The sequence below is a fragment of the Dama dama genome, chromosome 5, assembly GCF_033118175.1.
Source record: "Dama dama isolate Ldn47 chromosome 5, ASM3311817v1, whole genome shotgun sequence".
Classification (NCBI taxonomy): Eukaryota; Metazoa; Chordata; class Mammalia; order Artiodactyla; family Cervidae; genus Dama; species Dama dama.
In genome coordinates, this window is record NC_083685.1 from 4,901,053 (window position 1) to 4,915,692 (window position 14,640).

Sequence of the window (14,640 nt, forward strand, 5' to 3'; positions counted from 1 at the left end):
CTAAGCCCATGCATCGCAACCACTGAGCCTGTGGGCCGGAGCCCTCGAGCCGCCACAGCTGAGCCCGTGTGCCGCAGATACTGAAGCCCACACACCTAGACCCCGTGCTCCACGAGAGAAGCCACTGCAGTGAAAAGCCTGCGCACTGCAACAAAGAGTAGGCCCCACTCGAAGACCCAGGACAACTGAAAACAAAAAACCAAAAATCAAGCACAAGCCAGAAACTTGGGGAAAAGGTAGCTTTTACACCAACACTCAGGAAGGCCTTGAAATGGAGAGAGACTTTATGTCAATTGTATCTCAATAAAACTGGAGGAAAAGAGAAATGGAGAGAGCCTGGACTGGGAACCACAGGAAAGACAGAGTACAGGTAGGAAGATTAGCAAGCCCTTCTGTAAGTGCACAGACTCCTGTGCATGAACAACCGCCCCTTTCCTAAAAGGCAGAACAGTTAAACCTGAATAGTGGAAGTAAGAGAAGGAAAAAAATTTTTTTCCCAAATTGGTCAGAATTGAAGGGTGAAGCTATTATAAGCTTCCTAAATAACTGCCTTAAAAATAATTATTAAACAGTAGTTAATAAAACTTCTCTTCCTAAGACTGTCTCACAGATTCTAGATGGCATCAGGAAATATACCTGGTATTATCCTAGGAATCTCTGCTCTTAGGTAAAAATCTCATCAAGAGGCCAGCACAAATCAAAACAATGGAAATTGTCCTGTTTTACGCCTGGACTATTTCAGTCCTCCTTGAAATGATATCCTCTAGACGGGGGAGCAAACACAATCCCTCAAACCTTAGAGAGATTTGTCCAGCTGTACATTTCACTCTACACGGAATGAGGAATGTCTACGGCCGTACACTGCCCCGTGTTGAGCGCTTTGGAATTGTGTTCTGACGTTACAAGTGTTTCAGACAACTGAAACGTGGTAGAAATTACCTTCCCTTCCTGGGGCCGGGCAGCTCCCATACTCACCTGAACGTGATGTGCAGAAGTATCTTTGCTACGATGGCTGTGACCGTGAGGATGAGGAGTGTTGCCAGGCCATACACTGTCCATCCTGCAAGTGTAAAACACAGGGGTGAGTGTGCACAAGGGGTGAGCTTCGGGCTGGGTGTGAGCTCAGTTTTCAGGAGGTCTGTGTGGAGCCCTGAGGGAGCCCTGGCGGCCTGGGGTCAGGGGGCTGGGGGGCAGGCTGGCTGAGGAGTTCCCGGCAGGTGGGGGCGGCCACAGCATGCAGCTGGAGCGGGGCGCCTTGTGAGCACCTCGCCTGGCTCCTGACTCCCCTGTGGAGAGAGGCAGGCAGTGTGGCCCAAAGCACACTCCACTCAGAGTCAAAAGGGGTGGTACACGTTCCATCTCCACCCCTGGGACCACCGTGTGACGGCTCTCTGGGCCCCGGCTTCCTCATCTGAGGAACGGGCTGTGTGAACTGTGAGATGCTAGATACACAAACGACAGGACACACAGGGAGGGGCTCTCGTGCCTGACTCCCTGCTGCGAGTCCTGCAGGGGAAAACCTTTAAAGCGGAGAACCACTAATGGGATCTGCAGCTCTACCAGCTCTTAAAGACTGCAATTTCCTTGGCAGAAAAGAGGGAGTGACCGTCTGTGCCCGATCAGGTCACCCAGCTTGGCCCACAAGACTACTGCTCCTTCTCTACCCTACTCCTGTGGGGCCTACCTTCACAGCTCAGGTCACTATCTGACTTCTCATTTTGCTTCTTGTCTTTCTCCTCCCACTTACAAGTGGCAGGAGGGCAGGGATTTTGTGTGGTTCTCTGTACAGTCCAGCAGCGACAACAGAGCCTAGCATCAGTAAAGCACTTACACATCTGCCCAATGACTGAGGAAAGAGCTCTGGCAACTGCTGATGCATTTAGCGAGCTACAACTTGGCTGTGGAAAACACTGGATGAGCTTATTAAATACTGTGTCCTAAAGGAGGTGAGCACTCTGCCTAAGGACTCAGGAATCAAGCCAAAGAGATGTCCCTCCAAGGCCAAGACAAACAGAGTCATGGGGCCAGGACCCCCAAGCTGCCTTGAAAAGGGAACACTCAAGAGCACCCTGTTTCTGTAACTGCCTAGGGTGCTGCTGCCAAGCTCTGTGGCTCCCACCCCCTTGATGGTGTCTGGGAACGGCTACCTGGCACAGTCTGGGGTGGGTGGCTGGGGCTGGTGGTGATGACGTAGAGGACTTTGGAGGACCGGGCAGCGCTCACACTGAAGTTGGCCTGCTCCGTGATCACCTCGGCCAGCATCTGGTTGTCAGTGGGCTTCTCCTGTGGTGGGTCTTCCTTGATGGCTGGAAGACCAAAAGGAATTAGCTGGGGGAAAGCTGGTGGAGATGCCAAAGAGGTGGCGGTACTGGTTATGAAGAGGGGGGCCATTTTCTCTGGAGACGATTCTCTCCCCTGGCTTCCCCACCCCCACCCCGGCCCCAAAGCAGAACCTGCCAGGCTCTGGCTCTGAAGGAGCCATCTGAGGTCTCTGCGTGGACTCCTGGACACGCTTTAGGGTGGTTCTTCCCTTGTGCCTCTGCAGCTACGGTCCCCCAGCCTGGAAGGCCCTCTTGTTTCCTATCTGTCTGCCCCAATCCCACCTGTCCTTCCAGCCTGTCCCACCTGTACACTGGAGCCAGACACTGACTGAACTCTTGTCTAGGCTTCTGATGTCCAGGGCAGAGACTAGGTCATGGATGCCCTCTGTGTACCCAGCACACATGTCCACGGTACGGGGGCATAGCTCCATGTTAGGATGGTCTGAGTGAACCAGGCTCTGGTGATTGGCAAGGCGGTTCAAAAACAGGAGGATGAACCAAATGACCTCTTTGGAACCTTCTGATTCTACCAATCTCAGCTCTTTTAGTTATTCTTTTAGCTTTTCCATGAAAACTGTCATGAGAATGACTAAAACAGCAAAACTCACAGGTGGCATCTCTTTTCTGTATCATGCAGCAGGTACAAGTTATAAAACAGGAAGTGGGAAAACCTGCAAGTTGATTGGGCAGCTCCTGACATGCAAGAACCACCTGAGTTCCGCACGTCATAACGAGGGGCAAGGGGGGCCCGAGAAGGCCGGGACCTTACCTTGGTATAAGACGGCAAATCCCTGGGCCTGATTGATGCGATCAGAGAAGAAATACAAAATGATGAAATCCAGAGAGATGTTAAAGGACGAGGGTGGGCGGTTTCTCCCGCTGAAACGGACCAGGACACGGTGGGTGTAGCCATCCAGCAGCTCCACCATGTCTGCGGAATCCCGGAGGTCAAACAAGGTGAAGTTGAAGTGGATGTGAGCAGCTCCTGGGACCCGGATGGTCCAGTAGCAGACCCTCCCCGCGGCGTAGGCATCAGGAAAGTCAGGGGAATACACCACAGAGGTCATGGCCGAGTAATTCCCACCACAGGCGCCAACCAGAGCTGCAGGAGACAAAAGGACGCCAGCCCTCACACAGGGGCTCGGCCGTGGGGTTTGCTTTCCAACCTGTTACAAACGAAGCTTCTGAGCTGACGGGATCCAGTCTAGGATGTTGTTTTTTTGTCTGCAAAACCAGGCCATCTTATGTTTCAGGATCGAATCACAGAATGAGCGGCTTAAACCCTGAACAAATGACGGGAGGCTTTTTTTTTCCCCCAGGAGACCTCAGAGTGAGCACACAGCATGGCAGTACAGCCCAGGCGGGGGCCAGGCTGGAGTCAGAGAGTCTGGGTTCGGGACCAGCTGGGCTGTGTGATCCCAGGGGCTCCCTTCACATCCAGACCTCTCGGTTCTCTTTGAGGGTGGAGAGACCACCGCCTGCTCCCGTATCATATGAATGTGTGAGGACAGAAGAGACAAAGCCCATGAAAACACAAACCTCTCTGCCGGGGTCACTCAGTGAAGTGAGGGCCTCCCGGATACCTGAGGGGTGCAAGGCTCATGGGAGGGGGCCACACTTGTTTTTGAAGTGGGACACTGTGGCACAAGAAATGACCTTCTGCAGACAGGAAGTTCCCTCATTCCTCTGCACCAGCACATCTAATATCTGGACCCCCGGTTCTGAGCAGCAGGTTCAGGGAAGGGGACACACCACTTCACAGTCTTAAGTAGTGAGGTGAAGATGAGAGCCTAGAAATCAAAGTCCTCAAGAGGAAGGGCAGGCACAGGATTTACAAAGCAGGCCAGGTTCGGGGGTGGGGCACCTAGTTCCTTTTAGGATGTAGAAAGCTGCTTCCATCCTAACACTGAGAAGAAGCTCAGAACTTTTTCTTCAACCCATCAGAAGGTTGAGATCTCAAGACAACCAAGGGATTTTAATTCTAAAAAGTAAGAAGCGCCTCTGAGGAGAGTCAGGCCACACAAAGTGCTTCATCCTTGACAGAGCACAAGAATGAGAGCAGGCCACCATGAAAGCAAGGAAAAAGAAAGCAGCTAAAATTTTAACAAATTTCTAAAGGCTGACTATGGACCAGCCTCTCAGTCCAGGATGCCCAGAAGCCCCGGACACAACAGTCTGCACTCACTTGCACGCATTCCTGTGTAGGCCTCCACCCGGTGCCCATGAGAATGACTGGGGTGGGGCAGGAGACCAAAGGGTTCCCACTGGTGGGACCAGTGGGCAGGAGGTGAGGAGCTGCTGCTGGGGGACAGGCCTGATACCCTGCTCTCTTCCAGAACCCTCCTGGAGCAAAAGCTTGGAGTTGAGAGGAAGGGGCCACACACCCTTCTGCTCCCAGGCCCCTGTCTGTCCCTGGGAGCTGTTGTTACTCTTGTCAGAGTAACCAGGAGAAGACTCATTGCCTTTGGAGGAATAACAGAGGCAAAAGCCACCCGCCCCTGGCCTGCAGTAGGTGCTTAGTAAGTACTGCAGGTAAATGAATGCATAGCAGGGAGGCAGGGTCAGACAATGGGCAGGCCGGCTCCCCTGGCCCAGGGTTCCCCAACCTTGGGTAGCGCAGGGCCCAGAGCATACTCACTGTCAAAGACGATGACCCTGCCGTCGCCCCCACAGGGCTGGGTGTGGTCTCCGAAGCAGACACTGCTGCACTCAGTACTGGCTGCCTCCCCGTACTTCCAGTAATCAGGGTCGTTTCCACAGAAGCACGCGTAGCCCGACTCTATCCCGGCAAACTGCCACGACAGAGAAGTAGCACTTGGTAAGCGTCAGTCGGGGTGTCAGGTGACCTGGCTGGGTCAGCCCCTCGGCAAGCAAGCACCTTGTCTTCCCAGCCCACCTTCTCTGATTCTCTGCCTTGGTCCCGCCCCACTCTCACCGCACTTCACTACATGCTGACTTGTAACTGTGTAAATGTGTACCACCACAGTTTTCCCCTCCTGAGCATCCCTCACTTATGTTTGCAATTATACTGTATTTAACTCTGTTAAAGGCAGGGATCCCATTAACTTGAAATATTAATAACAGCTAAACATTTTACTGAATGTTTACTATGTGACAGGTGGTAAATGCTTTGAAGTTACTGCTTATTGCAAACTTATTGTAGGCCCTATGTAATACATTTTTTAAACTAATTGATTTATTTATGGCTACACCGGATCTTTGTTCCTGTGCACAGGTCTCTCTAGTTGTGGTAAGCTGGCTTCTCATTGCAGTGGCTTTGGAACACAGCCTCTAAAGCGCAGGCTCGGGAGTTGTGATGCAAGGGCTTAGTTGCCCTGTGGCATGTGTAATCTTCCCAGACTAGAGATCAAACCTCTGTTCCCTGCATTGGCAGGTGGATTTTCTCTTTCCTTTTTTTTTGTTTTTTACTTTTCTTTTGGCAGGTGGATTTTTTTTTTTTTTTTGGCAGGTGGATTTTTTAACCACTGGACCACCAGGGAAATCCCCTATTTAACATTTTTATTTTTACATTACCATACAATACAACTATTCGTATGGTGTACAGGCCTAAGGATTTTAACCCATGAATAAATTTGTACAACCACCACTACAATCAGGACACGGAACATGTGCAGTAAGCTTTCTTGTGCTGTTGCTCTGTAGTTCCCCTCTATGACCCCTCAGTTCAGTCACTCAGTCATGTCTGACTCCTTGCGACCCCATGGACTGCAGCACACCAGGCTTCCCTGTCCATCACCAACTCCCAGAGCTTGCTCAAACTCATGTACATTGAGTCAGTGATGCCATCCAACCATCTCATCCCCTGTCATCCCCTTATCCTTCGGCCTTCAATCTTTCCCAGCATCAGGGTCTTTTCCAATCAGCCAGTTTTTCCCATCAGGTGGCCAAAGTACTAGAGTTTCAGCTTCAGCATCAGTCCTTCCAATAAATATTTAGGACTGATTTCCTTTAGGATTGACTGGTTTGATATTCCTGCTGTCCAAGGGACTCTCAAGAGCCTTCTCCAACACCATAGTTCAAAAGCATCCATTCTTCCGTGCTCAGCTTTCTTTACGGTCCAACTCTCACATCTATACAAGACTACTGGAAAAAACCATAGCTTTGACTAGATGGACCTCTGTTGGCAAAGTAATGTCTCTGCTTTTTAATATGCTATCTAGGTTGGTCACAGTTTTTCTTGCAAGGAGCAAGCGTCTTTTAATTTCATGGCTGCAGTCACCATCTGCAGTGATTTTGGAGCCCAAGAAAATAAAGTCTCTTACTATTTTCATTTTTTTCCCCATCTCTTTGCCATGAAGTGATGGGAATGGATGCCATGATCTTCGTTTTTTGAATGTTGAGTTTTAAGACAGCTTTTTCACTCTCCTCTTTCATTTTCATCAAGAGGTTCTTCAGTTCTTCTTCACTTTCTGCCATAAGGGTGGTGTCATCTGCATATCTGAGGTCGTTGCTATTTCTCCTGGCAATCTTGATTCCAGGTTGTGCTTCATCCAGCCCCACATTTCGCATGATGTACTCTATTTTGAGTTAAATAAACAGGGTGACAACATACAGCCTTAACTTACTCCTTTCCCAATGTGCAACCAGTCCGTTGCTCCATGTACGGTTCTAACTGTTGCTTCTTGATCTATATACAGATTTCTCAAGAGACAGGTAAGGTGGTGGGGTATTCCCATCTCTATAAGAATTTTCCACAGTTTGTTGTGATCAACACAGTCAAAGGCTTTGGCATAGTCAATAAAGCACAAGTAGATGTTTTTCTGGAACTCTCTTCTTTCTCTAGGATCCAACGATGTTGGCAATTTGATCTCTGCTTCCTCTGCTTTTCTAAATCCAGCTTGAACATCTGAAAGTTCTTGGTTCCCATACTATTGAAGCCTGGCTTGGAGAATTTTGAGCATTACTTTGCTAGTGTGTGAGATGAGTGCAATTGTGTGGTAGTTTGAACATTCTTTGGCACTGCCTTTCTTTGGGATTGGAATGAAAACTGACCTTTTCCAGTCCTGTGGCCACTGCTGAGTTTTTCAAATTTGCTGGCATATTGAGTGTAGCACTTTCACAGCATCATCTTTTAACATTGGAAATAGTTCAGCTGGAATTCCATCACCTCCACTAGCTTTGTTCATAGTGATGCTTCCTAAGGCCCACTAGACTTTGCACTCCAGGATGTCTGGCTCTAGGTGAGTGATCACACCATTGTGGTTATCCAGGTCATTAAGATCTTCTTTGTATAGTAGTTCTGTGTATTCTTGCCACCTCTTCTTAATAACTCTGCTTCTGATAGGTCCATACTGTTTCTGTCCTTTATTGTGCCCATCTTTGCATGAAATGTTTCCTTGGCATCTCCAATTTTCTTGAAGAAAAGAAATAGTCTTTCCCATTCTCTTGTTCTCTGCTATTTCTTTGCACTGATCACTTAGGAAGGCTATCTTATCTCTCCTTGCTATTCTTTGGAACTCTGCATTCAGATGGGTATATCTTTCCTTTTCTCCTTTGCTTTTCACTTGTCTTCTTTCCTCAGCTACTTCTAAGGCCTCCTCAGACAACCATTTTGCCCTTTTGCATTTCTTTTTCTTGGGAATGATTTTGATCACAGCCTCCTGTACAATGTTACAAACCTCCATCCATAGTTCTTCAGGCACTCTGTCAGATCAAATCCCTTGAATCTATTTGTCACTTCCACTGTATAATCGTAAGGGATTTGACTGAGGTCATACACTAGTTTTCATACTATAGTTTTAACTTTTTAACACTGTCATATGCTAGAGACCAAATGTCCATGTCTGCCCCTCCCCTGCAAATTTATATGTTGAAAGCTAAGTCCCAATGTGATGGTACCTAGTGGTGGAATCTTTGGGAGGTGATTCATGAGGGCTTGTGCTCATGAATGGGATTAGAGCCTTTATAAAAGAGACCCCCTTTCCCCTTCTGCCATATGAGGACACAGTGAGGAGACAGCCATCTATGCACTAGGAAACAAGCCATCACCAGACAGCAAATCTGCCAAAGCCTTGATCTTAGACTTTGCAGCCTTCAGGACTTTGAGAAATGAATTCTTGTCTGTTTTTAATTGGAATATAGTTGCTTTACAATGTTGTGTTAGTGAATGCTTGGTTTAGATCAAGTATTTTGTACAGCAGTCAGAATAGATTCAGACATACTATACACAGAATCATATTTTGAGACTGGCTTCCTTCCCTCAGCATAATGTCTCTGAGGTTCCTCTGAACTGATCTATAGTTTGCTGAATAGTAGTTTATTGCATGAATGTACCACAGGTTGCTAACCCATTGAGTTGTTTTGTTTTTCGTGATTATAAAATAGAGCTGCTATAAACATTTGTGTATATTTCTGTGTGAACATAAGCTTTCCTTTCTCTAGGGTAAATATCTAGAAATGGGGTTTCTGGGTTGTGATTTCTCTACCTCATTAACATTTGTTTTTGTCCTTAAAAAAAAAAATCACAGCCATCCTAGGTTATTTATTGTATGAAATGGTATCTCATTGATTTTAATTTGCACTTCCCTAAAGACTAGTAATACTGAGCATCTTTACTGCATGAAGTGTATTATTATGTGTAACATAGGTAGAATATTGAGTACTTTTTCACGTGCTTATTGGCCATTTGTACATCTTCTATGAAGAAACATCTATTCAATCCTTTGCTCATTTTTTAATTGGGCTGTTTTTCTACTGTCACACTGTTAGAGTTCTTTATATATTTTTGGCATTAGATCTTTATTCAGATATATGTTTTGCAAATATTTGCTCTATTCCGTGAGTTGCTTTCTCACTTTCTTAATAGTGTCCCTGATACACAGAGATTTTAAATTTTGGATGAAGTCCAATTTATTTTTTCTTTGATTATCTGTGCTTTTGGTATCCTAACTGAAAAAATCATTGCCTCATCCAAGCTCATGTATATCTGTACCCATATTTCTTCCTAAAGCTTTATAGTTTTAGCTGCTACATGTAGGTCTGTGATCCATTTTAAATTAATTTTCATATATGAGGTAGGCGTCCACTTTCATTTTTTTCCATGTGGATATCCAGTTGTCCCAGCACTGTTTGCTGAAAACACTGCTTTTTTCCCATTGAATGATATGGTACCCTTGACAAATATCAATCAGCCACAAATAATACTATCAATCAAGCTGTTGGTTGCTTGCAAAAGATTGAGCATGTTAAGTAAATCTATGGAGGATAATGGGAACCAGGTTTCTCACTATTAGAGAAGGGGGCCAGAGAAAACTGGAATGAAGCCTGCAGTGTTGGACAGGGATTGACGTTACTAGTATAGTGCATGGTCTCTGACATATATAATAAATAACATATATTTATTATATACTATATCTTTATATATAATAAATTATTATTTACTAATATAAATAATAATATGGCCATAAATAATAATATGTCTGGACTCTAAAGTCTATTTCCTTCAGCTTATATGTCCATCTTTATGCCAGTACTGTAGCTCTTTTTTCAGTATGTCACTGTTCCCAGGCCCTCTTAGTGGAAAGAGCTAGGAAATACATATGTATATACAAACACATATACACATACTTTTATATTTATGTTTCTTTCCTTTTTGTTTTCTTTCGCTGCATCATGTGGCATGTGCGATATTATTTCCCCAACTAGGGATGAAACCTGTGCCTCCTGAAGTGGAAGTGTGGAGTCTTAATCACTGGACAATAACCACAAGTCCTATATATTTATTTCTGTATATCTCTCTCTACATATGTATCAGAACCATGCTATACTAATAACGTCAATCCCTGTCCAACACTGCAGGCTTCATTCCAGTTTTCTCTGGCCCCCTTCTCTAATAGTGAGAAACCTGGTTCCCATTATCCTCCATAGATTTACTTAACATGCTCAATCTTTTGCAAGCAACCAATCGCTTGATCATGTTGGGCCAACTGCCTTGCTCAGCCCCTGCCTCAGACAGGCCTTGAGCACTGCCAGTCTATTCTCCTTGCTTGGGCCTGATTAATGGCCTTTTGACGAAATTATTAAGGAAGGAATGAAGGATGGAAGGAAGGGATGGAGGGAGGGAGGAGAGGAGGGAGGAAAAGACTTCTTTTTTTGATATAACAAACAATAGCATTATTGAACCTTAATGACTGATGAATGACTTTCAGATAGAAGAATGGACAGGATGGAAAGAAACTATTTTGGACGGGTATCCAGGCAAGGGCCCCTTAATGAATCAAAGTAGTAACCACTACCTTGGCTTATTCTCAGATCCACCCCTTGGAGCCAGGGACGTCTCTGCTCAGAACACACAGGGGCTCGAGGAAACACGTGACTCTGCTGGAGGTCAAGCTGGCTGCAGGTACAGGGGCGTTTCCTTTTTTCCCTCAGTCCCTGGACAGAGTGCTGCCTCCCGCCCGGCATCCCAAGCCCCAATCTTCCTCCAACTCCTCTTTGGCAGAAAAGCACAATTGTAATGGCTTCACAGGTTGTTGTTGTTTTTAACAATTTAAATGATTTAAATACATTTTAAATGATATCTCAGCAGAATGCATTTAGACCTTTATCTTTTTCCATAGATATAAAACCACAGAACAATTACCTTGAACCTTTGACTCCGACAAAAACTGATGCAGTTTTGTATGGTGAGTTTGTTAGACGTTTTACTGGCGCCGGTTAGAGGAGGTGGGTTTCCATGATCCTTGTAGCAGCCAAGGTTTCCAGGCACTGGAGAAAAAAAAGAAAAACAAAAGAACTTCACAACATCTGGCTGTGAAACACCAAGAAGGAAAGGCATGTTGTGCCAGGTACTTTCATCTCAGCCAATATTTCCACTCCTAAAATGCAAATAAACAGCAAGCAGCAAGTATTAAAAATGGAAGTCTTGGGGTCCTCTGCTATCTGCTTTATCTTTGTTTTATTTCGACGAGTATGTGAAGCCCATAAAACCGATCCTAAGACATTTTTTTACTTGTTCAATATTGATAGAATTTAGTCTTGACGAGAACCAAGCATAGATTCCTAAAAACAGAGAAGCTGCAATATGTAAATTATGTCTCAGAGTCACTGGAGGGCAAAAAAAGAAAGCACTTGGAAGGCTTTCTTCCAATTATTCTTCCAATACCATAGAATGGTAATCCTATGCCTTGAGCACGCCCTAGTCCCTTCAAAAGTCCCACAAGTTGGTTTTACCAGGTCATTTCGTGAATTTAATACTTTCCTGTTGCCACTGCAATAAATGACCACAAACCTAGTGGCTTAAAGTAGCATAAATCCAGCTTCTTACATTTGGGGAGGTCAGAAGTACTAAATGGGTATGAGGGGACTAAAATCAAGGTGTCAGCAGAACTCTGGCTCCTCCTGAGGTGCCAGGGCACAACCTGCTCCTTGCTGCCTCCTGAAGAAGCTGCCCCCATGGCTTGGCTGTGGCTGCACCACTCCAGGCTCTGCCTACCCCCCTGCTTCTGTCATCAGCTCACCTTCTGTGTCTCTCATCCCCCTGCCTCTCTGTTACAAGTCCCATGTGATTACGCTGGCCCACCGGGGTAATTCAGGATAATCTCCCCCTGTCAAAATTCTCATCTTCATCGCGTGTGCCATGTAAGGTAAGATGTTTGAAGATTCTGGGGGTTACAACACAGACTTTTGGGGGAGGGGGAGTATTCTGTTTACCACAGTGGATGTATTAGCGTTTCACAACCACAAAAGTCAGATGGTCTGGTCTAGCAGAAAAAGCTGCAACTGAGAATAAAGAAATCTAAATATATGTGCCCCTACCTCCTGGTGTTTGTGCCCCTGTGTGATTCCCTCCCCTAGAGTGTGGGCTGGACAAGTGACTTGTTTTTGCCCAACAGAATGCGGTAGAGTTGAGGGGAGCTACTTCTGTGACTGGACTACAAGAGCTGTGACTTTGGTCTTGCCAGTCGACTCTCTCTACTGCCTTCTTGGCTTATATACTCTAATAAGGCAATGTATCACATCAGAGGTCATAAGAATGGCCTTCAGCCAATAGCCAGCAAGGAGCTGAGACTTCCAGTTTCTGCAGAAACTGAACCCCACCAACAGCTATGTGTGCTTGAAGATCCTCCCCAGCAGAACCTTCAGATGAGACCCTGGCCCTGGCAGACGCCTCACCAGAGACCTTGAGGCAGAGGATCCGGCTAAACCATGTCCAGATTTCCTGACCTACAGAAAGTGTGAGGTGATAAATGTGTGTTCTCATTAAATTTTTAGAGTAATCTGTTACAGCAATAGATGACTAACATACCTAAATAACATGCATCTAAATATATGCTCACTGAATAAAGGAATGTATTGTGAGTCATGTACAAATTACAGCTTCCTAGGTGGCTCAGCAGTAAAGAATCTGCCTGCTAATGCAGGACACACAGGGTCGATCCCTGTGTCGGGAAGATCCCCTGGAGAAGGAAATGGCAATCCACTCCAGTATTCTCGCCTGGGAAATCCCGTGGACAGAGCAGCCTGGTGGGCTACAGTCCATGGGGTCACACAGAGTAGGACACGACTTAACGACTAAACAATAATGGACAAATGGACCTCTCTGCCCCTTAGTTTTTCATCTGTGTTATTAATTTATGAAATCACTCCACCATCAGATGAAGCCCTTTCCCTACTGTCTCTATTTGGCTCCTTACAGTTCACATCACTCAAGATATAAGACATGAATGAGGTCTGGTCCTAGAAGCACTTCTAAGCCAGTCAGAGTTACATATTATCCAATTCCAAAGTGAGACATATAGATTCTTAGAAAGCACTTTTTGTTTAAGACTGGGAAGCAGCATGGCCCAACTGAGGAAACTTTACACACATACTAGTTTTTGGCACATAAAAATACACACACGTGCACACACACACACATACACTTTTCAATTTCTGCCACCATCTACTTCTAACCAGCTCATTTTAAACTGGCAGGAAGCTAACCCAAAGCTAACCTCCCCCTTCTAAGCCAAGTGGTTACCCTTCTCCCTTGCGTCACACATGGGTCAAATATAACAAATGCGGCTCACCACACAAATGTTAAAATGCATCTTTAGGAAACAAACCAAATCTCTATAGTAGCAAATGTAAACAGAAAAGATCTAGGCAGTAGGAGTTCAGTGTTCAGTGGGGGCCTGGATTGGGAATGGCTGGGCTTTAGCGTTTAAACAAATGCAGGAAGCTAAGCATCTCTAGTTAGGGGTGTATCATATAAGCTGAGCTTGTTAAAGGGGCCTTACACATGGAAACCTGAAGCATGCATTTAATGGTTTTTAATAAGAGCTACTTGATCGTGATCATTTTGGTCATTTACTCTGATTTCTGTCTCATTTATTCCATTCCATGCTCACAAATAGGCATGTTATTATGTATTCATTTATAGACAGCCCTAGGCACAGAATCACAAATGTTAACGTTAGACACAAACAAGGTCGTGGTTTGCTTGGATGCAGCTGGAACCTATCAGGTTTATTCACAACAATTCGGGGAGCAAATTCAGGGAGCTCATGTTCAGTTCCAGTAGGGCTGTGAGGCTCCCAAACACCCCAGGGAGACAGAGCCTGGAAACCAGCCCACACCTTGCTGCTGCTCCCTCCATCTGGACAACGATGGCCTTCATATGCTGTCAACTGCCTGCCAGACACTGTCCATGCTACCTCCCAAAATACTTCAGACCCCTGTCCACATCTCTATCCAGGCTGCTATTTCCCTGGTTTGGGCCACTGTCCCCTCCCATTCGGGGCTTCCCAGGTGGTGCTAGTGGTAAAGAATCCACCTGCCAATGCAGGAGACACAAGAGATGTGGGTTCAATCTTAGGGCCAGGAAGATCCCCTGAAACAGGAAGTGGCAACCTGTTCCAGTATTCTTGCCTGGAAAATTCAATGGACGGAGGAGCCTGATGGGCTATAATCCTTGGGATTGCAAAGAGTCAGACATGACTGAGAACACACACCTCTCCCACTAAGACCATTCTAGCAGCCTCCTGTTCCATCTCCCTGTTTCTAGGCTCACCTACTCTAATCTAGTTAGTACACTGCAACCAGAATAACCTTTACAGTACATTCTAGGCAGAAGGAAGGCCAAGGGCAAAGGCCTAAGGCAAGAATGACCTTGGTTTTTGTAGGAACACAAAGAAGTGAGTGTGACCAGTGAAAGAGAGATGGGAAGGCAGCAGGAGCTACAGAGGTATGTAGGGGCCCTGCCTGAAACCCTCAGACCTCCCGGGTCATCCTTCAGGATGAAGTCCAAACTCTCTCACATGGGACCCAAGGCCCTACCTGATCTACGCTGCTCCTCTATCCCACCACCTCAGCATGA

General features: G+C 46.1%; 1 protein-coding gene across 1 annotated transcript in view; it reads right to left on the minus strand.

The window, feature by feature from the left end:
* Positions 1–14,640, minus strand: part of KREMEN1 (kringle containing transmembrane protein 1) — a 54,563-nt gene that overhangs the window by 4,670 nt on the left and 35,253 nt on the right. Inside the window, exons 4-8 of the mRNA XM_061141617.1 lie at positions 10,924–11,048; positions 4,960–5,113; positions 3,091–3,423; positions 2,148–2,306; positions 976–1,060 (exon numbers count right to left, since the gene is read on the minus strand). Of these exons, the coding sequence (XP_060997600.1) occupies positions 976–1,060; positions 2,148–2,306; positions 3,091–3,423; positions 4,960–5,113; positions 10,924–11,048 (856 nt within the window). The remainder of the gene's footprint in view (positions 1–975; positions 1,061–2,147; positions 2,307–3,090; positions 3,424–4,959; positions 5,114–10,923; positions 11,049–14,640) is intronic.